The 24430-nt window shown below is 45.1% G+C and overlaps 1 protein-coding gene across 2 annotated transcripts in view; it reads left to right on the top strand.

Annotated features, from left to right (window-relative positions):
* Positions 1 to 579: 579 nt before the first annotated feature.
* STAU2 (staufen double-stranded RNA binding protein 2) overlaps positions 580 to 24430 on the top strand; it is a 104611-nt gene continuing 80760 nt past the window's right edge. For both annotated transcript variants that reach the window (XM_038766720.1, XM_038766719.1), the window contains exons 1-3: positions 580 to 745; positions 4971 to 5101; positions 18468 to 18627. In XM_038766720.1, coding sequence (XP_038622648.1) covers positions 589 to 745; positions 4971 to 5101; positions 18468 to 18627 — 448 coding nt within the window. In that variant the 5' untranslated portion in view covers positions 580 to 588. The remainder of the gene's footprint in view (positions 746 to 4970; positions 5102 to 18467; positions 18628 to 24430) is intronic.

Below are 24430 nucleotides of genomic sequence, written 5' to 3'. Positions count from 1 at the left end.
TGCAGAGCACTGTACTAAGCGCTTGGGAAGTACAGATTGGCAACATCTAGAGACAGTCCCTACCCGACAGTGGGCTCACAGTCTAAAAGGGGGAGACAGAGAACAGAACCAAACATACTAACAAAATAAAATAAATGAATAAAATAAAAGTCCAAGTTGGCAACATAGAGAGACGGTCCCTACCCGACAGCGGGCTCCCTAATCAATCAATCAATCAATCGTATTGATTGAGCGCTTACTATGTGCAGAGCACTGGACTAAGCGCTTGGGAAGTCCAAATTGGCATCACATAGAGACAGTCCCGACCCAACAGCGGGCTCACGGTCTAAAAGGGGGGAGACAGAGAACAGAACCAAACGTACCAACAAAATAAAATAAGGAGGATAGAAATGCACAAGTAAAATAAATAAATTAATAAATAAATAGAGTAATAAATATGTGTAGCGCTGAGAACGGTGCTTGGCACATAGTGGGTGCTCGCCAAACGCCGTCGTGGTCATCCTTCTTGTTATTAGAGGTAATAATCATCACGGTGGACCCCGCGTGCCTTATTGTTGTTGTTGTTGTGTTGTGTTGCAGCGCTCGACAATGGCCCAAGTGAAAATGCAGGCTTCCGCCGCCGCCACCAGCCCCCTTGGGCTACCGCCCTCCGTGAACGGCTCCGGGCCCGAGTCGGTCAGTCCCCGTCCCCCCAACTCCACCGCCGTTGGCCTTGGCAACCCACCTCCTTCTAGCCACTTGCCAGGTAAGGAGGCCGATCGCAGCTGTGTGATTCTTCATTTATTTGTGTGTGGGTTTTTGTACGCTCGTTGTGGCCGGGGACTGCGTCTGCCCATCGTATTGTCCTCTCCCAAGCGCTTCGTACAGTGCCCTGCGCCCACAGAGCGCCTTAGTACACTAGCCACTTGCCAGGTAAGGAGGCCGATCGCAGCTGTGTGACTCTTCATTTATTTGTGTGTGGGTTTTTGTACGCTCGTTGTGGCTGGAGACTGCGTCTGCCTATCGTATTGTCCTCTCCCAAGCGCTTAGTACAGTGCCCTGCGCCCAGGAAGCGCCTTAGTACACTAGCCACTTGCCAGGTAAGGAGGCCGATCGCTGCTGTGTGACTCTTCGTTTACGTGTGTGGTGTGTGTGTGTGTGTGTGTGTTTTTGTACGCTCATTGTGGCCAGGGACTGCGTCTGCCTATCGTATTGTCCTCTCCCAAGCGCTTAGTACAGTCAGGAAGCACCTTAGCACACTAGCCACTTGCCAGGTAAGGAGGCCGATTGCAGCTGTGTGAGTCTTCATTTATTTGTGTGTGGGGTTTTGTATGCTCATTGTGGCCGGGGACTGCGTCTGCCCATCGTATTGTCCTCTCCCAAGCGCTTAGTACAGTGCCCTGCGCCCACAGAGCGCCTTAGTACACTAGCCACTTGCCAGGTAAGGAGGCAGATCGCAGATAAGGAGGCTGATGGCTGCTGTGTGATTCTTCATTTATGTGTGTGTGTGTGTGTTTTTGTACGCTCGTTGTGGCCGGGGACTGCGTCTGCCTATCGTGTTGTCCTCTCCCAAGCGCTTAGTACAGTGCCCTGCGCCCACAGAGCGCCTTAGTACACTAGCCACTTGCCAGGTAAGGAGGCAGATCGTAGGTAAGGAGGCTGATGGCTGCTGTGTGATTCTTCATTTATGTGTGTGTGTGTGTTTTTGTACGCTCGTTGTGGCCGGGGACTGCGTCTGCCTATCGCATTGTCCTCTCCCAAGCGCTTAGTACAGTCAGGAGGCGCCTTAGTACACTAGCCACTTGCCAGGTAAGGAGGCCGATCGCTGCTGTGTGACTCTTCATTGACGTGTGTGTGTGTTTTTGTACACTCGTTGTGGCCGGGGACTGCGTCTGCCTATCGTATTGTCCTCTCCCAAGCGCTTAGTACAGTCAGGAAGCGCCTTAGTACACTAGCCGCTTGCCAGGTAAGGAGGCCGATTGCAGCTGTGTGATTTTTCATTTATTTGTGTGTGTGTTTTTGTACGCTCGTTGTGGCCGGGAACCGCGTCTGCCTATCGTATTGTCCTCTCCCAAGCGCTTAGTACAGTGCTCTGCGCCCAGGAAGCGCCTTAGTACACTAGCCACTTGCCAGGTAAGGAGGCCGATTGCTGCTTTGTGACTCTTCATTGACTTGTGTGTGTGTTTTTGTACACTCGTTGTGGCCGGGGACTGCGTCTGCCTATCGCATTGTCCTCTCCCAAGCGCTTAGTACAGTCAGGAGGCGCCTTAGTACACTAGCCACTTGCCAGGTAAGGAGGCCGATTGCAGCTGTGTGAGTCTTCATTTATTTGTGTGTGGGTTTTTGTGCACTCGTTGTGGCCGGGGACTGCGTCTGTCTATCGTATTGTCCTCTCCCAAGCGCTTAGTACAGTGCTCTGCTCCCACAAAGCGCCTTAGTACGCAAGCCACTTGCCAGGTAAGGAGGCCGATCGCTGCTGTGTGACTCTTCATTGACGTGTGTGTGTGGGTTTTTGTATGCTCGTGGCCGGAGACTGCGTCTGCCTATCGCATTGTCCTCTCCCAAGCGCTTAGTACAGTCAGGAGGCGCCTTAGTACACTAGCCACTTGCCAGGTAAGGAGGCCGATCGCTGCTGTGTGACTCTTCATTGACGTGTGTGTGGGTTTTTGTACACTCGTTGTGGCCGGGGACTGCGTCTGCCTATCATATTGTCCTCTCCCAAGCGCTTAGTACAGTCAGGAAGCGCCTTAGTACACTAGCCACTTGCCAGGTAAGGAGGCCGATCGCTGCTGTGTGACTCTTCATTTATTTGTGTGTGTGTTTTTGTACGCTCGTTGTGGCCGGGGACTGCGTCTGCCTATCGTATTGTCCCCTCCCAAGCGCTTAGTACAGTGCTCTGCGCCCAGGAAGCGCCTTAGTACACTAGCCACTTGCCAGGTAAGGAGGCTGATCGCTGCTATGTGACTCTTCGTTTACGTGTGTGTGGGTGTGTGTGTTTTTGTACGCTCGTTGTGGCCGGGGACTGCGTCTGCCTATCGTATTGTCCTCTCCCAAGCGCTTAGTACAGTGCTCTGCGCCCGGGAAGCACCTTAGTGCACTAGCCACTTGCCAGGTAAGGAGGCCGATCGCTGCTGTGTGAGTCTTCATTTATTTGTGTGTGGGTTTTTGTACGCTCGTTGTGGCCGGGGACTGTGTCTGCCTATTGTATTGTCCTCTCCCAAGCGCTTAGTATAGTGCTTTGCTCACAGGAAGCGCTCAATAAATACGACTGAGCGCATGAATGAATAATGAGCCCGTTGTTGGGTAGGGACCGTCTCTATTCTGTTGCTGAACTGTAATAATAATAATAATAACAGTAATAATAATAATAATGTTGGTATTTGTTAAGCCACTGAGCCACAGAGAAGCAGCGTGGCTCAGTGTGGAAAGAGCCCGGGCTTTGGAGTCAGAGGTCACGGGTTCAAATCCTGGCTCTGCCAATTGTTGGCTGTGTGACTTCGGGTGAGTCACTTCACGTCTCTGGGCCTCAGTTCCCTCATCTGCAAAATGGGAATGAAGACTGTGAGCCCCCTGTGGGACCACCTGATCACCTTGTAACCTCCCCAGCGCTTAGAACAGTGCTTTGCACATAGTAAGCGCTTAACAAATACCATTATTATTAATATTATTCTGTGGGCCTCAGTTCCCTCATCTGTCAAATGGGGATGAAGACTGTGAGCCCCACATGGGACAACCTGATCACCCTGTATCCCCCCCAGCGCTTAGAACAGTGTTTTGCACATAGTAAGTGCTTAATAAATGCCATTATTATTATTATTATTATTATCATTATTGTGTGGGCCTCAGTTCCCTCATCTGTAAAATGGGGATGAAGACTAAGCCCCACATGGGACAACCTGATCACCCTGTATCCTCCCCAGCACTTAGAACAGTGCTTTGCACGTAGTGAGCGTTTAATAAATGCCATTATTTTTATTATTATTGTTCGAGAAGCAGCATGGCTCAGTGGAAAGAGCCCGGGCTTTGGAGTCAGAGGTCACGGGTTCAGATCCCTGCTCTGCCAATTATCAGCTGTGTGACTTTGGGCAAGTCACTTCACTTCTCTGGGCCTCAGTTCCCTCATCTGGAAAATGGGGGTGAGGACTGTGAGCCCCCCGTGGGACAACCTGATCACCTTGTAACCTCCCCAGCGCTTAGAACCGTGCTTTGCACATAGTAAGCGCTTAGCAAATACCATTATTATTATTATTATTATTCTGTGGGCCTCAGTTCCCTTATCTGTCAAGTGGGGATGAAGACTGTGAGCCCCCCGTGGGCCAACCTGATCACCTTGTAACCTCCCCAGTGCTTAGAACAGTGCTTTGCACATAGTAAGCGCTTAATAAATGCCATCATTATTATTATTATTATTCTCTGAGCCTCAGTTACCTCATCTGGAAAATGGGGATAAAGACTGTGAGCCCCCCGTGGGCCAACCTGATCACCTTGTAACCTCCCCAGTGCTTAGAACAGTGCTTTGCACATAGTAAGCGCTTAATAAATGCCATCATTATTATTATTATTATTATTCTCTGAGCCTCAGTTACCTCATCTGGAAAATGGGGATAAAGACTGTGAGCCCCCCGTGGGCCAACCTGATCACCTTGTAGCCTCCCCAGCGCTTAGAACAGTGCTTTGCACATAGTAAGTGCTTAACAAATACCCTTATTATTATTATTATTATTATTCCGTGGGCCTCAGTTCCCTCTCATCTGTCAAGTGGGGATGAAGACTGTGAGCCCCCCGTGGGACAGCCTGATCACCTTGTAACCTCCCCAGCGCTTAGAACAGCGCTTTGCACATAGTAAGCGCTCAACAGGTACCATCATCATTATCATTATTATTGCTGATCGATGGAGTGGTTCGCGGGGCGACGGGAACCGCGGGAAACGGCGGGACTCGCGCCGTTCGGTCGGGCGAACGCAACCGTTTTCCGACCTCTCTGTTCGCAGCTCCTGTCCCCGAGGGCTCGGCCAAAGCCAAAGAGAAGACGCCAATGTGTCTGGTCAACGAGTTAGCGCGGTTCAACCGAGTCCAACCCCTCTATAAGCTCCTGAACGAAAGAGGGCCCGCACACGCCAAGGTAAGGTCGCCGCTGCGGGCCCCGGCCTCAAACGGGCCGATTTTCTCCTCCTATTTTGTCTTTTTGCCTCCCCCAGGAGGCCTTCCCTGACTGCGCCCTCCTCTCCTCCCGCTCCCTTCCGCGGCGCCCCGGCTCCCTCCCTTTCATCGTCCCTTTCCTTTCGTTGTCCCCTCTCATTGTCAATCAGTCATTGCGTCCTATTTATTGAGAATAACAATCAATCAATCAATCAATCGTATTTATTGAGCGCTTACTATGTGCAGAGCGCTGTACTAAGCGCTTGGGAAGTACAAATTGGCAACACATAGAGACAATCCCTACCCAACAGTGGGCTCACAGTCTAAAAGGGGGAGACAGAGAACAGAACCAAACATACCAACAAAATAAAAGAAATGGGATAGAAATGTACAAGTAAGATAAATAAATAAATAAATAGAGTAATAAATATGTACAACCATATATACATCTATACAGGTGCTGTGGGGAAGGGAAGGAGGTAAGATGGGGGGATGGAGAGGGGGACGAGGGGGAGAGGAGGGAAGGGGCTCAATCTGGGAAGGCCTCCTGGAGGAGGTGAGCTCTTAGACTGTAAGCCCGCTGTCGGGTAGGGACCGTCTCTAGATGTCACCAACTTGGACTTCCCAAGCGCTTAGTACAGTGCTCTGCACACAGTAAGCGCTCAATAAATACGACTGAGTGAACGAATCGAGAAGCAGCGCGGCTCAGTGGAAAGAGCCCGGGCTTTGGAGTCCGAGGTCGTGGGGTCAAATCCCGGCTCCGCCACTTCATCAATCGTATTTATTGAGCGCTTACTGTGTGCAGAGCACTGTACTAAGCGCTTGGGAAGTGCAAGTTGGCAACATGTAGAGACAGTCCCTACCCAGCAGTGGGCTCAGCCACTTGTCAGCTGGGTGACTTTGGGCAAGTTACTTGACTACTCTGTGCCTCAGTTCCCTCATCTGTAAAATGGGGATTAAGTCTGTGAGCCCCACGTGGGACAACCTGATCACTTTGTATCCTCCCCAGTGCTTAGAACAGTGCTTTGCACATAGTAAGCGCTTAATAAATGCCATCATTATTATTATTATTATTATTGAGAGTAACAGTCTCCTAGACTGTGAGCCCACTGTCGGGTAGGGACCGTCTCTATATGTTGCCAACTTGGACTTCCCAAGCGCTTAGTACAGTGCTCTGCACACAGTAAGCGCTCAATAAATATGACTGAATGAATGAATCGAGAAGCAGCGTGGCTCAGTGGAAAGAGCCCGGGCTTTGGAGTCGGAGGTCATGGGTTCAAATCCAGGCTCTGCCCCTAGTCAGCTGGGTGACTTTGGGCAAGTCGCTTCATCATCATCGTCAGCATCAATCGTATTTATTGAGCGCTTACTATGTGCAGAGCACTGTACTAAGCGCTTGGGTTCACTTCTGTGGGCCTCAGCTCCCTCATCTGGAAAATGGGAATGGAGACTTTGAGCCCCCCGTGGGACAACCTGATCACCTTGTAGCCTCCCCAGCGCTTAGAACAGTGCTTTGCACATAGTTAGTGCTTAATAAATGCCATTATTATTATTATTATTATTATTATTATGGGTTCAACTCCTGGCTCTGCCAGTTGTCAGCTGGGTGACTTTGGGCAAGTCACTTCACTTCTCTGGGCCTCAGTGACCTCATCTGGAAAATGGGGATGAAGACTGGGAGCCCCCCGTGGGACAACCTGATCACCTTGTAACCTCCCCAGCGCTTAGAACAGTGCTTTGCACATAGTAAGCGCTTAACAAATACCATCATTATTATTACAAGGTGATCAGGTTGTCCCACAGGGGGCTCACATTCTTAATCCCCATTTTACAGATGAGGAAACTGAGTCCTAGAGAAGTAAAGTGACTTGCCCAAAGTCACCCTGCTGACAAGTGGCGGAGCCGGGATTTGAATCCATGACCTCTGACTCCAAAGCCCGGGCTCTTTCCACTGAGCCACGCTGCTTCTCATGAGAAGCTCCTTCTCATAATAATAATAACGGCATTTATTAAGCGCTTACTACGTGCAAAGCACCGTTCTAAGCGCTGGGATAGATACAAGGTGATCATGTTGTCCCACGGGGAGCTCCCAGTCTTCATCCCGATTTTCCAGGTGAGGGAACTGAGGCCCGGAAAAGTGAAACGACTTGCCCAAGGTCACACAGCTGACAAGCGGCGGAGCCGGGATTTGAACCCACGACCTCTGACTCCAAACCCGCGATCTTTCCACTAGGTCACGCTGTACCGCCTGCTTTAAAAATTCCCGTGAATTTCAGTCTCCTGATGCAATTCAGGGCCCGTTTTTTTGTCTTTTGGCTCTGTATTTCGCCCAGACCGTTGTCGCGTTCGTTAGGTCCGTGCATTTTCGGCTAAGGCCTGAGTAATTTTCCCACGCGGGAAAATTCCAGCAACAAATCGGGAATGTTTTTGCCCGCGATACCTGGAAAAAATAACAAATCACACTCGGGTGGCTTTTCCCAAAACTGCATTTTGCCTTCGCCAGAGCGGTTTTGCAGCCTCCGGTCCTTGATTATTCTCAAATTAAATTATTTAGACGCATCCCTCTCATTTTGCATTGCTTTAGGGTGTAAGCTCATTGTGGGCAGGGAATGGGTCTGTTATATTGCTATATTGTCGTCTCCCAAGCGCTCAGTACATATGTTGCCAACTTGTACTTCCCAAGCGCTTAGTACAGTGCTCTGCACACAGTAAGCACTCAATAAATATGATTGAATGAGTGAATGAATGCTCTGCACACAGCAAACGCTCAATAAATATGATTGATCGACAGACTACACAAAATTTAAGGCCCCTGCCCCTTTTTACTCATTTTCCCGGTCATCTTGCATGGCTCCTGTTGCTTGTGTGTGTGCACATATGTGTGCATTTTTACTCGCATTGCTCTTTTGGAGGTGGAAGCTATTTAGGTGGTAAGAAATTGTTGGGGGCTTCGTGTGTACGTGTGAGAAAAATTGGCTTTCTTTACTCTTTTGGGTGATTATATGGTAAGAAGGTGTGTTTGTGTGTGTGTTTGTGTGAGAGTGAATTTGCTTTCCTTTTCTGAAGACTAGGTGGTTAAAAAGGTGTGGGTTGTGTTTGTGTGTCTGAGAAAATTTGCATCATTTACTGTTCTGAAGGCTAGATGGTGAAGAGGTGTGGGTTTTTGTGTGCCTGAGGGAGAGAAAATAGGCTTTCTTTACCTTCTTTGAAGGTTAGATGATAAAAAGGTATGGGTTTTTTGTTGTGTGTGTAAGTGAGAGAAACTGTGCTATCTATTTTCCTGAAGGTTAGGTGGTTAAAAAAGAAGTGTGGGTCTTTGTGTGTGCTTGACAAAATGTGTTTGCCTTTTCTGAAGACCAACTGGTAGAAAGGTGTGGATCTTGTGGGTGCGTTTGAGGGAAAATGTGCTTTCTGTACTTTTTGAAGGTTAGATGGTAAAAAGATGTGGATTTGGGGGGCCTCTGTATGTGAAGACTTGCTTTCCTTCTCTGAAAACCAGATGGTTAAAAGGTGTGGGTTGTGTGTGTATTTGTGTGTGTGAGAAAAAGATTTGTCGCCTTTACTTTTCTGATGACTAGATGGTAAAAAGGTGGGGGTTGTGTGTATGTGAGTGAGAGAGAGAAAATGTGCTTTATTTTTCTGAAGGGGAGAAGGTGTGGGTTTTTGTGTTGGGTGAGAGAAAATTTGCCTTACTTTTCTGAAGACTAGATGGTGAAAAGGTGTGGGTTTTGTGTGTGTGTGTGTGTGTGAGAGAGAGAGAGAAACGTTGCTTTACTTTTCTGAAGACTAGATAGTAATAAGGTGTGAGTTTTTGTGTTTGTGTGTAAGAAAATTTGCTTTCTTTACTTTTCTGAAGTCTAGATGGTAAAAAAAAGTGGGGGGTTTGTGTGTGAAAGAAAATTTGCTTTCTTTACTTTTCTGAATTCTAGATGGTAAAAAAGTGGGGGGTTTGTGTGTGTGTATGGCAGAAAATTTGGTTTACTTTTCTGAAGACTAGATGGTAAAAAGGTGTGAGTGTGTGAGACAAAATTTGCTTTACTCTTTTGAAGACTAGGTGGCAAAAAGATGTGGGTTTTTGTGTTGTGTTTGTGTGACAAAATTTGCTTTACTTTTCTGAAGACTAGATGGTAACAAGGTGTGGGTTGTGTGTTTATGTGTGAGAGAAAATTTGCTTTCCTTTTCTGAAGATGGTAACAAGGTGTGGGTTTTGGGTGTGGGTTTTGTCTGTATGTGGGAGAAAATTTGCTTTACTTTTCTGAAGACTAGATGGTAACAAGGTGTAGGTTTTGTGTGTATGTGTGAGAAAATTTGTGTTACTTTTCTGCAGACTAGATGGCAACAAGGTGTGGGTTTTGTTTGTATATGTGTGAGAAAATTTGCTTAGGTTCTGAAGACTAGATGGTAAAAAGTTGTGGGTTTGTGTGTGTGTGTGAGAGAGAGAGGTTTACTTTTCTGAAGACTAGATGGCAACAAGGTGTGGGTTTTGTGTGTATGTGTGAGAGAAAATTGGCTTTACTTTTCCAAAGACTAGATGGTAAAAAGGTGTGGGTTTTTTTGTCTGTGTGTGTGAGAGAAAATTCACTTTCTTTACTTTTCTGAAGTCTAGATGGTAAAAAGGTGGGAGTTTTGTGTGTGTGTATGACAGAAAATTTCCTTTACTTTTCAGAAGACTAGTTGGTTAAAAGGTGTGAGTGTGTGTGTGAGACAAAATTTGCTTTACTCTTCTGGAGACTAGATGGTAAGGTGTGGGTTTTGTGTGTATGTGTGAGAGAAAATTTGCTTTACTTTTCCGAAGACTAGATGGTAACAAGGTGTGGGTTTTTGTGTCTCTGTGAGTGTGAGAGAAAATTTGCTTTACTTTTCTGAAAACTAGATGGTAACAGGGTGTGGGTTTTGTGTGTATGTGTGAGAGAAAATTTGCTTTCCTTTTCTGAAGACTAGATGGTAACAAGGTGTGGGTTGTGTGTGTACGTATGAGAGAAAATTTGCTTTACTTTTCTGAAAACTAGATGGTAACAAGGTGTGGGTTTTGTGTGTACGTGTGCGAGAAAATTTGCTTTACTTTTCTGAAGACTCGATGGTAACAAGGTGTGGGTTTTGGGTGTGTGTATGAGAAAAGTTGCTTCACTTTAATGAAGACTAGATGGTAAAAAGGTGTGGGTTTTTGTGTCTCCGTGTGGGAGAAAATTTGCTTTTGCTTTTCTGAAGTCTAGATGGTAAAAAGTTGGGGTTTTGTGTGTGTGTGTGTGTGTGTGTGTATGACAGAAAATATGTTTACTTTTCTGGAGACTAGTTGGCAAAAAGGTGTGAGTGTGTGTGTGAGACAGTTTGCTTTACTCTTCTGAAGACTGGATGGTAACAAGGTGTGGGTTGTGTGTGTATGTGTGAGAGAAAATTGGCTTTACTTTTCTGAAGACTAGATGGTAACAAGGTGTGGGTTTTTGTGTTTCTGTGTGTGTGAGAGAAAATTTGCTTTCTTTACTTTTCTGAAGTCTAGATGGTAAAAAGGTGGGGGTTTTGTGTAGGGGTTTTGTGTGTGTGTGTGACAGAAAATTCGGTTTACTTTTCTGAAGACTAGATGGTAAAAAGGTGTGGGTTTTGTGTGAGTGTGTGAGACAAAATTTACTCTTCGAAGACAAGGTGGTAAAAAGATGTGGGTTTTTGTGTTGTGTTTGTGTGACAGAAAATTTGCTTTCCTTTTCTGAAGACTAGATGGTAACAAGGTGTGGGTTTGGTGTGTATGTGTGAGAGAAAATTTGCTTTACTTTTCTGAAAACTAGATGGTAACAAGGTGTGGGTTTTCTATGTGTGTGTGTGAGAGATAATTTGCCTTACATTTCTGAAGACTAGATGGTAAAAAGGTGTGGGTTTTGTGTGAGTGTGTGTGTGAGAAAATGTACTTTACTCTTCTGAAGACTAGGTGGTAAAAAGATGTGGGTTTTTGTGTTGTGTGTATGTTTGACAAAATTTGCTTTCCTTTTCTGAAGACTAGATGATAAGGTGTGGGTTGTGTGTGTATGTGTGAGAGAAAATTTGCTTTACTTTTCTGAAAACTAGATGGTAACAAGGTGTGGGTTTTGTGTGTATGTGTGAGAGAAAATTTGCTTTACTTTTCTGAAGACTAGATGGTAACAAGGTGTGGGTTTTGTGTGTATGTGTGAGAGAAAATTTGCTTTACTTTTCTGAAGACTAGATGGTAAAAAGGTGTGGGTTCTGTGTGCGTGTGAGACAAAATTTGCTTTACTCTTCTGAAGACTAGGTGGTAAAAAGTTGTGGGTTTTTGTGTTGTGTTTGTGTGAGAGAAAATTTGCTTTCCTTTTCTGAAGACTAGATGGTAACAAGGTGTGGGTTTTGTGCGTATGTGTGAGAGAAAATTTGCGTTACTTTTCTGAAGACTAGATGGTAACAAGGTGTGGGGTTTTGTGTCAGTGTGTGAGAGAAAATTTGCTTTCTTTAGTTTTCTGAAGTCCGGATGGTAAAAAGGTGGGGGTTTTGTGTGTGTGTGTATGACAGAAAAATTGCTTTACTTTTCTGAAGACTAGATGGTAAAAAGGTGTGGGTTTTTGTGTCTGTGTGTGTGAGAGAAAATTTGCTTTCCTTTTCTGAAGACTAGATGGTAACAAGGTGTGGGTTTTGTGTGTATGTGTGAGAGAAAATTTGCTTTACTTTTCTGAAGACTAGATGGTTACAAGGTGTTGGTTTTTGTGTGTCTGTGTGTGAGAGAGAAACTGCTTTCTTTACTTTTCTGAAGTCTAGATGGTAAAAAGGTGGGGGTTTTGTGTGTGTGTGTGACAGAAAATTTGCTTTACTTTTCTGAAGACTAGTTGGCAAAAAGGTGTGGGTTTTGTGTGAGTGTATGTGAGACAAAATTTACTTTACTCTTCTGAAGACTAGGTGTTAAAAAGATGTGAGTTTTTGTTTGTGTGTGTGTGGGTGTGAGAGAGAGAGGAAATTTGCTTTACTTTCCTGAAGACTAGATGGTAACAAGGTGTGGGTTTTGTGTGTATGTGTGAGAGAAAATTTGCTTTACTTTCCTGAAGACTGGATGGTAACAAGGTGTGGGTTTTTGTGTCTGTGTTTGTGAGAGAAAATTTGCTTTACTTTTTTGAAGACTGGATGGTAACAAGGTGTGGGTTTTTGTGTCTGTGTGAGAGAAAATTTGCTTTCTTTACTTTTCTGAAGTCTAGATGGTAAAAAGGTGAGGGCTTTGTGTGTGTGTGTGTGTGTGTGTGTGAGAGAGAGAGAGAGAAAATTTGCTTTCTTTACTTTTCTGAAGACTAGATTGTAAAAAGGTGGGGGTTTTGTGTGTCTGAGAGAAAATTTGCTTTCTTTACTTTTCTGAAGGGTAGATGGTGAAAAGATGTGGGTTTTTGTGTTGTGTGTGTGTGTCAGAAAATCTGCTTTCCTTTTCTGAAGACTAGATGGTAACAAGGTGTGAGTTTGTATGTGTGTGTGAGAGAGAGAGAGAGAAAGTTTGCTTTATTTTTCTGAAGATTATATGATAAAAAAGTTGTGGGTTTTTGTGTTTGTGTATGAGAGGAGAAAATTTGCTTTCTTTACTTTTCTGAAGACAAGATGGTAAAAAGGTGGGGGTTTTGAGTGTATGTGTGTGTGTGAGAGAGAATTTGCTTTCTTTTCTGAAGCCTAGATGGTTAAAAAGGTGTGGGTTTTGTGTGTGAAAGAAAATTTGCTTTACTTTTTGAAGATTAGATAGTAAGAAGGTGTGGGTTTTCGTGTATGTGTGTCAGAGAAAATTTCCTTTATTTACTTTTCTGAAGTGTAGATGGTAAAAAGGTGGGGGTTTTGTGTGTGTGTGAAAGAAAATTTGCTTTACTTTTTGAAGACTAGATAGAAGGTGTGGGTTTTTGTGTATGTGCGTGAGAGAAAATTTGCTTTATTTTCTTTTCCGAAGTCTAGATGGTAAAAAGGTGGGGGTTTTGTGTGTGTGTATGACTGAAAATTTGGTTTACTTTTCTGAAGACTAGATGGTAAGAAGGTGTGGGTTTTGTGTGTGTGTGTGAAAGAAAATTTGCTTTACTCTTCTGAAGACTACATAGTAACAAGGTGTGGGTTTTTGTGTATGTGTGTGAGAGAAAATGTTCTTTTCTTTACTTTTCTGAAGTCTAGATGGTAAAAAGTTGGGGGTTTTGTGTGTGTGTATGACAGAAAATTTGGTTTACTTTTCTGAAGACTAGATAGTAAGGTGTAGGTTTTTGTGTGTCTGTGTGAGAGAAAATTTACTTTCTTTACTTTTCTAAGCCTAGATGGTAAAAAGGTGGGGGTTTATTTGTGTGTGAGAAAATTTGCTTTACTTTTCTGAAGACTAGATAGTAACAAGGTGGGGGTTTGTGTGTGTGTGTGTATGACAGAAAATTTGGTTTACTTTTCTGAAGACTAGATGGTAAAAAGGTGTGGGTTTTGTGTGTGTGTGTGTGTGTGTGTGAAAGAAAATTTGCTTTACTCTTCTGAAGACTACATAGTAACAAGGTGTGGGTTTTTGTGTATGTGTGTGAGAGAAAGTGTTCTTTTCTTTACTTTTCTGAAGTCTGGATGGTAAAAAGTTGGGGGGTTTGTGTGTGTGTATGACAGAAAATTTGGTTTACTTTTCTGAAGACTAGCTGGTAAAAAGGTGTGTATGTGTGAAAGAAAATTTGCTTTACTTTTCTGAAGACTAGATAGTAACAAGGTGTAGGTTTTTGTGTGTCTGTGTGTGTGAGAGAAAATTTGCTTTCTTTACTTTTCTAAGTCTAGATGGTAAACAGGTGGGGGTTTATTTGTGTGTGAGAAAATTTGCTTTACTTTTCTGAAGACTAGATAGTAAAAAGGTGGGGGTTTGTGTGTTTGTGACAGAAAATTTGGTTTACTTCTCTGGAGACTAGATGGTAAAAAGGTTTGGGTTTTGTGTGTGTGTGTGTGTGTGTGAAAGAAAATTTGTTTTACTTTTCTGAAGACTAGATAGTAACAAGGTGTAGGTTTTTGTGTATGTGTGTGAGAGAAAATTTGCTTTCTTTACTTTTCCAAGTCTAGATGGTAAAAAGGTGGGGGTTTTGTGTGTGTGTATGGCAGAAAATTTGCTTTACTTTTCTGAAGACTACATGGTAAAAAGGTGTGGGTTTTGTGTGTGTGTGTATGTGTGTGAGAAAATTTACTTTACTTTTCTGAAGACTAGATAGTAACAAGGTGGGGGTTTTGTGTGTGTGTATGACAGAAAATTTGGTTTACTTTTCTGAAGACTAGATGGTAAAAAGTTATAGGGTGTGTGTGTGTTTGTGAAAGAAAATTGGCTTTACTCTTCTGAAGACTAGGTAGTAACAAGGTGTAGGTTTTTGTGTATGTGTGTGAGAAAATTTGCTTTCTTTACTGTTCTAAGTCTAGATGGTAAAAAGGTGGGGGTTTGTGTAGGGGTTTATTTGTGTGTGAGAAAATTTGCTTTACTTTTCTGAAGACTAGATAGTAACAAGGTGGGGGTTTATGTGTGTGTGTGTGTGACAGAAAATTTGGTTTACTTTTCTGAAGACTAGGTGGTAAAAAGGTGTGGGGGGTATGTCTGTGTGTGTGTGTGAAAGAAAATTTGCTTTACTTTTCTGAAGACTAGATAGAAACAAGGTGTAGGTTTGTGTGTGTGTGTGTGTGTGTGTGTGAGAGAGAGAGAGAGAGAGAGAGAGAGAGAAAATTTGCTTTCTTTACTTTTCTAAGTCTAGATGGTAAAAAGGTGGGGGTTTTGTGTGTGTGTATGGCAGAAAATTTGGTTTACTTTTCTGAAGACTAGATGGTAAAAAGGTGTGGGTTTTGTGTGTATGTGTGTGAGAGAAAATTTACTTTACTTTTCTGAAGACTAGATAGTAACAAAGTGGGGGTTTTGTGTGTGTGTATGACAGAAAATTTGGTTTACTTTTCTGAAGACTAGATGGTAAAAAGGTATAGGGTGTGTGTTTGTGAAAGAGAATTTGCTTTACTTTTCTGAAGACTAGATAGTAACAAGGTGTAGGTTTTTGTGTATGTGTGTGAGAGAAAATTTGCTTTCTTTATTTTTCTGAAGTCTAGATGGCAAAAAGGTGGGGGTTTTGTGTGTGTGTATGACAGAAAATTTGGTTTACTTTTCTGAAGACTAGATGGTAAAAAGGTGTGGGTTTTGTGTGTGTGTGTGTGTTTATGTGTGTGTGAGAAAATTTGCTTTACTTTTCTGAAGACTAGATAGTAACAAGGTGTGGGTTTTTGTGTGTGTGTGTGTGAGAAAATTTGCTTTCTTTACTTTTCTGAAGTCTAGATGGTAAAAAAAGGTGGGGGTTTTGTGTGTGTGTGAGAGAGAGAGAAAAAAAAAATGTGCTTTCTTTACTTTCCTGAAGACTAGATGGTAAAAAGGAGTGGGTTTTGTGTGGATGACAGAGAGAAAAATGTATTTCTTTACTTTTCTGAGGACTAGATGGTAAAAAGGTGAGGGTTTTGTGTGTGTTTGTGTGTGTGTGTGTGAGAAAATTTGCTTTACTTTTCTGAAGACTAGATAGTAACGGTGTGGGTTTTTGTGAATGTGTGAGAGAAAATTTGCTCTACTTTTCTGAAGACTAGATGGTAACAAGGTGGGGGTTTTGCGTGTGTGTTTTCTGAAAGCTAGATAATAACAAGGTGTGGGGTTTTTGTGTAGGTGTATGATAGAAAATTTGCTTTCTTTACTTTTCTGAAGTCTAGATGGTGATAAGGGGGGTTTTGTGTGTGTGTGTGAGAGAGAATTTGCTTTCCTTACTTTCCTGAAGATTAGATAGTAAAAAGGAGTGGGTTTTGCATGGATGACAGAGAGAAAAATGTATTTCTTTACTTTTCTGAGGACTAGATGGTAAAAAGGTGAGGGTTTTGGGGCCTGGATGTAATAATAATAATAATGGTGGCATTTGTAAAGCACTTACTACATGCAAAGCACTGGAGAAGATACAAGGTGATCAGGTTATCTCACGACGGGGGGGGGCTCCCAGGCTTCATCCCCATTTTCCAGATGAAGGAACTGAGGCCCAAAGAAGTGAAGTGACTTGCCCAAAGTCACCCAGCTGACAACTGGCGGAGCTGGGATTAGAACCCACGACCTCTGACTTCCAACCCTGGGCTCTTTCATTCATTCATTCATTCATTCATTCAATTGTATTTATTGAGCGCTTACTGTGTGCAGAGCACTGGACTAAGCCACTGAGCCTGGTTTGCTTTCCTTTTCCGAAGGCCAGAGGGGAAAACTGGGTAAAAAATGTGGGAGTCTGTGCTTGTGTGTTCCCCTTTCTAGACTGCGAGCCCGTTGTCAGGTAGGGACCGTCTCTGTATGCCGCCAACTTGTACTTCCCAAGCGTTCAGTACAGTGCTCTGCACACAGTAAGCGCTCAGTACATTCGATTGAATATTTATATTATCTAAAATAATATTATTCACGCACACCGTCACACAACCACAGACACACTGCCGAACCCCGGCCCAACTACACACCGGCTCCTTACCCACACACATGCACACTCAGTTATTCCCAGTTAATCAATCGATGGTATTTACTGAGCGCTTGCGCTGACGGCTTTGACACCTGTCTACATGTTTTGTTTTGTCGTCTGTCTCCCGCTTCTAGGCTGTGAGCCCGTTGTTGGGTAGGGACCGTCTCTAGATGCCGCCAGCTTGTACTTTCCAAGCGCTTAGTACAGTGCTCTGCACACAGTAAGCGTTCAATAAATACGATGGAATCAATGAAACCTGTCCACATGTTTTGTCTTGTTGTCTGTCTCCCCTTTCTAAACTGTGAGCCCATTGTTGGGTAGGGACCGTCTCTATATGTCGCTCATTTGTACTTCCCAAGCACTTAGTACAGTGCTCTGCACACAGTGGGCGTCAATACGATGGAGTGAATGACACCTGTCCACATGTTTTGTTGTCTGTCTCCCCCTTCTAGACTGTGAGCCCACTGTTGGGTAGGGACCGTCTCTATGTGTTGCCGATTTGTACTTCCCAAGTGCTTAGTACAGTGCTCTGCACACAGTAAGCGCTCAATAAATACTATGGAATGAATGAATGTAACGTTTCAAGTCGTAATTCTCTCCTTGGCCCCCACCCCAACGCGGAAGGCCCATTAAAGCCCCCAGCTCGGGCCCGGAAATGGGGCAGGAATCGGGAGGGAAGGCAGCGATGCCAACTCGGGCCCGGAAATGGGGCAGGAATCGGGAGGGAAGGCAGCGATGCCAACGCAGGACTGGAAATGGGGCAGGAATCAGGAGGGAAGGCGGCGATGCCAACTCGAGACTGGAAATGGGGCAGGAATCGGGAGGGAAGGCTTGATGCCAACGCGGGACTGGAAACGGGGCAGGAATCAGGAGGGAAGGCGTGATGCCAACTCGGGACCGGAAATGGGGCAGGAATCGGGAGGGAAGGCGGCAATGCCAACTTGGGCCTGGAAATGGGGCAGTAATTGGGAGGGAAGGTGTGATGCCAACTCGGGCCTGGAAATGCGGCAGGAATTGGGAGGGAAGGTGGCGATGCCAACTCGGGACCGGAAATGGGGCAGGAATCGGGAGGGAAGGCGGCGATGCCAACTCAGGACTGGAAATGGGGCAGGAATCGGGAGGGAAGGCGGCGATGCCAACTCGGGCCCGGAAATGGGGCAGGAATTGGGAGGGAAGGCGGCGATGCCAACTCAGGCCCAGAAATGGGGCAGGAATCGGGAGGGAAGGCGGTGATGCCAACTCGGGACTGGAAATGGGGCAGGAATCGGGAGGGAAGGTGGCGATGCCAACTCGGGACCAGAAATGGGGCAGGAATCAGGAGGGAAGGTGGCGATGCCAACTCAGGACCGGAAATGGGGCAGGAATCAGGAGGGAAGGTATGATGCCAACTCGGGCGCGGAAATGGGGCAGGAATCGGGAGGGAAGGTGGTGATGCCAACTCAGGACCAGAAATGGGGCAGGAATTGGGAGGGAAGGCGTGATGCCAACTCAGGACTGGAAATGGGGCAGGAATCGGGAGGGAAGGCGGCAATGCCAACTCGGGACTGGAAATGGGGCAGGAATCAGGAGGGAAGGCAGCGATGCCAACTCGGGACCAGAAATGCGGCAGGAATCAGAAGGGAAGGCGTGATGCCAACTCGGGCCCAGAAATGCGGCAGGAATTGGGAGGGAAGGCGGCGAGGCCAACTGGGGCCCAGAAATGGGGCAGGAATCGGGAGGGAAGGCGGCGATGCCAACTCGGGCCCGGAAATGGGGCAAGAATCGGGAGGGAATGCTAACCAGTCAGGCGTCGTGGGGCCGGCCCGGTCCGGGGGGCAGGAGAGAGAGCCCGGCCGTGGCGCCCACACAGTTGCCGTGTTGCGTACCCCGGCCCTGTTGTCCCCGCAGATGTTCGCCGTGCAGCTGACCCTGGGCGAGCAGCTGTGGGGGGCCGAAGGCAGCAGCATCAAGAAAGCCCAGCACGCGGCCGCCACCAGGGCCCTGACCGAGAGCACTCTGCCCAAACCCACGCCCAGGCCGCCCAAGAACAACGGCAACAACAACCCAGGTCCGACACAACGCGCCCTTCCCCTCTCCTTTTCTAATAATAACAATAATAACGGCATTGATTAAGCGCTTACTATGTGCCGAGCACTGTTCGAAGCGCCGTGCGCTACGTGCCAACCACTGGACTAAGAGGAGCAGCGGGGCTCGAGGGAAAGAGCCCGGGCTTGGGAGTCTGAGGTCACCGGTGCAAATTCATTCATTAATTAATAATAATAATAATAATAATAACATTTATTAAGCACTTACTATGTTCAGAGGTCACGGGTACAAATTCATTCATTAATAATGATGGCATTTATTAAATGCTTACTATATAGCTCTAATTCTGTTTATTCTGTCGGTTTTGACACCTGTCTACATGTTTTGTTGTCTGTCTCCCCCTTCTAGACTGTGAGCCCGTTTTTGGGTAGGGACCGTCTCTATATGTTGCTGATTTGTACTTCCCAAGCGCTTAGTACAGTGCTCTGCACACAGTAAGCACTCAATAAATACGATTGAATGAATGAATGAATGTGCAGAGCACTGTTCTAAGCGCCGTGCGCCACGAGCCAACCGCTGGACTAAGAAGAGCAGCGGGGCTCAAGGGAAGGAGCCCGAGGCTTGGGAGTCTGAGGTCACCGGTGAAAATTCATTCATCCATTAATAATAATAATGATGGCATGTATTAAGCGCTTACTGCGTGCCGAGCACTGTTCAAAGCACCATGCACTACGAGCCAACCGCTGGACTAAGAGGAGCAGCGGGGCTCAAGGGAAAGAGCCCGAGGCTTGGGAGTCCGAGGTCACCGGTGCAAATTCATTCATTCCTTAATAATAATAATAATAATAATAATAATAATAATAATAATAATGATAGCATTTATTAAGCACTTACAATGTGCAGAGGTCACGGGTGCAAATTCACTCAATAATAATGATGGCATTTATTAAGCGCTTACTATGTGCAGAGCACTGTTCTAAGCGCCGTGCACTACAAGCCAACCACTGGACTAAGAGAAGCAGAGAGGCTCAAGGGAAAGAGCCCGGGCTTGGGAGTCTGAGGTCACCGGTGCAAATTCATTCATCCATTAATAATAATAATGAGGGCATGTATTAAGCGCTCATTATGTGCTGAGCACTGTTCGAAGCACCGTGCGCCACGAGCCAACCGCTGGACTAAGAGGAGCAGCGGGGCTCGAGGGAAAGAGCCCGAGGCTTGGGAGTCTGAGGTCACCGGTGCAAATTCATTCATTCCTTAATAATAATAATAGCATTTATTAATTGCTTACTATGTGCAGAGGTTATGGGTGCGAATTCATTCATTAATAATAATAATGATGGCATTTATTAAGTGCTTACTATGTGCCGAGCACTGTTCGAAGCTCCGTACGCTACGAGCCAAACGCTGGACTAAGAGAAGCAGCGGGGCTCAAGGGAAAGAGCCCGGCCTTGGGAGTCTGAGGTCACTGGTTCAAATTCATTCATTCCTTAATAATATTAATAATAATATTAATAATAGTAGCATTTATTAAGCACTTACAATGTGCAGAAGTCACGGGTGCAAATTCATTCATTAATAATAATGATGGCATTTATTAAGTGCTTACTATGTGCAGAGGTCACGGGTACAAATTCATTCATTCAGTCATAATAATAATGATGGCATTTATTAAGCGCTTACTATGTGCCGAGCACTGTTCTAAGCACCGTGCGCTGCGAGCCAACCGCTGGACTAAGAGAAGCAGCGGGGCTCAAGGGAAAGAGCCCGGGCTTGGGAGTCTGAGGTCACCATTTCAAATTCATTCATTCCTTAATAATAGTAATAATAATAATAGCATTTATTAAGCACTTACAATGTGCAGAGGTCATGGGTGCAAATTCATTCATTAATAATAATGATGGCATTTATTAAGCGCTTATTATGTGCAGAGCACTGTTCTAAGCGCCGTGCACTGCGAACCAACCACTGGACTAAGAGGAGCAGCGGGGCTCAAGGAAAAGAGCCCGGGCTTGGGAGTCTGAGGTCACCAGTGCAAATTCATTCATTCCTTAATAATAATAATAACGATAGCATTTATTAAGTGCTTACTGTGTGCAGAGCACTGTTCTAAGTGCCGTGCGCTACGAGCCAACCGCTGTACTAAGAGGAGCAGCGGGGCTCAAGGGAAAGAGCCCGGGCTTGGGAGTCTGAGGTCACTGGTTCAAATTCATTCATTCCTTAATAATATTAATAATAATATTAATAATAGTAGCATTTATTAAGCGCTTACAATGTGCAGAGGTCATGGGTACAAATTCATTCATTAATAATAATAATGATGGCATTTATTAAGCACTTACTATGTGCCGAGCACTGTTCCAAGCACCGTGCGCTGCGAGCCAACCGCTGGACTAAGAGGAGCAGCGGGGCTCAAGGGAAAGAGCCCGGGCTTGAGAGTCTGAGGTCACTGGTGCAAATTCATTCATTCCTTAATAATAGTAATAATAATAATAGTAGTAGCATTTACTAAGCACTTACAATGTGTAGAGGTCACGGGTGCAAATTCATTCATTAATAATGATGATGGCATTTATTAAGCGCTTACTATGTGCAGAGCATTGTTCTAAGCGCCGTGCACTGCGAACCAACCACTGGACTAAGAGGAGCAGCGGGGCTCAAGGAAAAGAGCCCGGGCTTGGGAGTCTGAGGTCACCGGTGCAAATTCATTCATTCCTTAATCATAATAATAATAACGATAGCATTTATTAAGTGCTTACTATGTGCAGAGCACTGTTCTAAGCGCCGTGCGCCGCAAGCCAACCGCTGGCCTAAGAAAAGCAGCGGGGCTCAAGGGAAAGAGCCCGGGCTTGGGAGTCTGAGGTCACTGGTTCAAATTCATTCATTCCTTAATAATAGCAATAATGATAATAATAATAATAATAATAATAGCATTTATTGAGCACTTACAATGAGCAGAGGTCACGGGTGCAAATTCATTCATTAATAATAATGATGGCATTTATTAAGCGCTTACTATGTGCAGAGCACTGTTCTAAGCGCCGTGCACTGCAAACCAACCACTGGACTAAGAGGAGCAGCGGGGCTCAAGGGAAAGAGCCCAGGCTTGGGAGTCTGAGGTCACCGGTGCAAATTCATTCATTCCTTAATAATAATAATAATAATGATAGCATTTATTAAGTGCTTACTGTGTGCAGAGCACTGTTCTAAGCGCCGTGCGCTGCAAGCCAACCGCTGGCCTAAGAAAAGCAGCGGGGCTCAAGGGAAAGAGCCCGGGCTTAGGAGTCTGAGGTCACTGGTTCAAATTCATTCATTCCTTAATAATAATAATAATAATAATGCTGGGATTTATTAAGCGCTTACTATGTGCAGAGGTCACGGGTACAAATTCATTCATTAATAATAATAATGATGGTATTTATTAAGCGCTCACTATGTGCCGAGTACTGTTCTAAGCGCCATGCGCTGCGAGCCGACCGCTGGACTAAGGGAAGCAGCGGGGCTCAAGGGAAAGAGCCCGGGCTTGGGAGTCTGAGGTCACTGGTTCAAATTCATTCATTCCATAATAATAATAATAATAATAATGATAATAATAATAATGATAATAATAGCATTTATTAAGCACTTACAACGTGCAGAGGTCACAGGTGCAAATTCATTCATTAATAATAATGATGGCATTTATTAAGCGCTTACAATGTGCAGAGGTCACGGGTACAAATTCATTCATTCCTGAATAATAATAATAATGATAGAATTTATTAAGCGCTTACTATGTGCCAAGCACTGTTCTAAGCGCCGTACGCTGCGAGCCAACCGCTGGCTTAAGAGGAGCAGCGGGGCTCAAGGGAAAGAGCCCGGGCTTGGGAGTCTGAGGTCACTGGTTCAAATTCATTCATTCCTTAATAATAGCAATAATGATAATAATAATGATAATAATAATAATAATAATAGCATTTATTAAGCACTTACAATGTGCAGAGGTCACGGGTGCAAATTCATTCATTAATAATAATGATGGCATTTATTAAGCGCTTACTATGTGCAGAGCACTGTTCTAAGCACCATGCACTGCGAACCAACCACTGGACTAAGAGGAGCAGTGGAGCTCAAGGGAAAGGGCCCAGGCTTGGGAGTCTGAGGTCACCTGTGCAAATTCATTCATTCCTTAATAATAATAATAATAATAGCATTTATTAAGTGCTTACTATGTGCAGAGCACTGTTCTTAGCGCCGTGTGCTGCAAGCCAACCGCTGGCCTAAGAAAAGCAGCGGGGCTCAAGGGAAAGAGCCTGGGCTTGGGAGTCTGAGGTCACCGGTGCAAATTCATTCATTCCTTAATAATAATAATAATGATAGGATTTATTATGCGCTTGCTATGTGCAGAGGTCACGGGTGCAAATTCATTCAGTCATAATAATAATGATGGCATTTATTAAGCGCTTACTAGGTGCCGAGCACTGTTCTAAGCGCCGTGCGCTGCGAGCCAACCACTGGACTAAGAGAAGCAGCGGGGCTCAAGGGAAAGAGCCCGAGGCTTGGGAGTCAGAGGTCATGGGTTCAAATCCCGGCTCCGCCACTTTGTCTGCTGTGTGACTTTGGGCAAGTCACTGCACTTCTCTGGGCCTCAGTTACCCCAACTGTAAAATGGAGATGAAGACTGTGAGCCCCCCCGTGGAACAACCTGATCACCTTGTAACCTCCCCAGTGCTTAGAACGGTGCTTTGCACATAGTAAGCGCTTAATAAATGCTATTATTATTATTATTATTTTTATGTCTGCTGTGTGACCTTGGGCAAGTCAATTCACTTCTCTGGGCCTCAGTTCCCTCATCTGTAAAATGGATTTAAGACTGTGAGCCCCCCCAGGGGCCGACCTGATCACCTCATATCTACCCCAGCGCTTAGATCAGTGCTTGGCACATAGTAAGCGCTTAACAAATACCATCATCATTATTATTATTATTATTATTATTATTATTATTATTATTATTATCATTATTATTATCATTGTTCCCTCCTCTACCAGTAGCAGTAGATTGTAGAATTTGCGTTTGGCACTAATTTAGGAATAATAATAATAATAACAATAATAATAATAATGATGGCATTTATTAAGCGCTTACTATGTGCAAAGCACTGTTCTAAGCACTGGGGAGGTTCCAAGGTAATCAGGTTGTCCCACGGGGGGGGCTCACACTCTTCATCCCCATTTTACAGACGAGGTAACTGAGGCACAGAGAAGTTAAGTGACTTGCCCAAAGTCACACAGCTGACAATTGGCAAGTCACGTAGCTTCTCCGTGCCTCAGTTTCCCTCCCCCCCTTCTGCCAAGTGGGGATTCAGTCCCTGTCCTCCCTCCTCCTTAGACCGTCAGCCCCAAGGGGGGAGCGGAGGATCTCGTATCTACCCCAGCGGCGCTTAGTACATGTAAGTGCTCATCATGAGACCTTAATTAAGCGCACGGAGTCCGGTAGTGGCAGCTTGGGTGAGTTGTAGGATTCATCCAGTAGATGGCTGTAGAGTCATTGAGGTTGACCACTACATTCATTATTAAGAATAATAATAATAATAATAATGGCATTTATTAAGCACTTACTATGTGCGAAGCACTATTCTAAGTGCTGTGGGGGATACAAGGTGATCAGGTTGTCCCACGGTGGGCTCCCAGTCTTCACCCCCATTTTCCAGATGAGGTCACTGAGGCCCAGAGAAGTGAAGTCGCTTGCCCGAAGTCACCCAGCTGACAAGTGGCGGAGCTGGGATTAGAACCCGCATCCTCTGACTCATCTGCCACCATTAATAATAATCATAATAATAATAATAATA

This window comes from Tachyglossus aculeatus, chromosome 25, assembly GCF_015852505.1.
Source record: "Tachyglossus aculeatus isolate mTacAcu1 chromosome 25, mTacAcu1.pri, whole genome shotgun sequence".
Classification (NCBI taxonomy): domain Eukaryota; kingdom Metazoa; phylum Chordata; class Mammalia; order Monotremata; family Tachyglossidae; genus Tachyglossus; species Tachyglossus aculeatus.
This window is presented reverse-complemented; position numbering and strand designations above follow the sequence as displayed.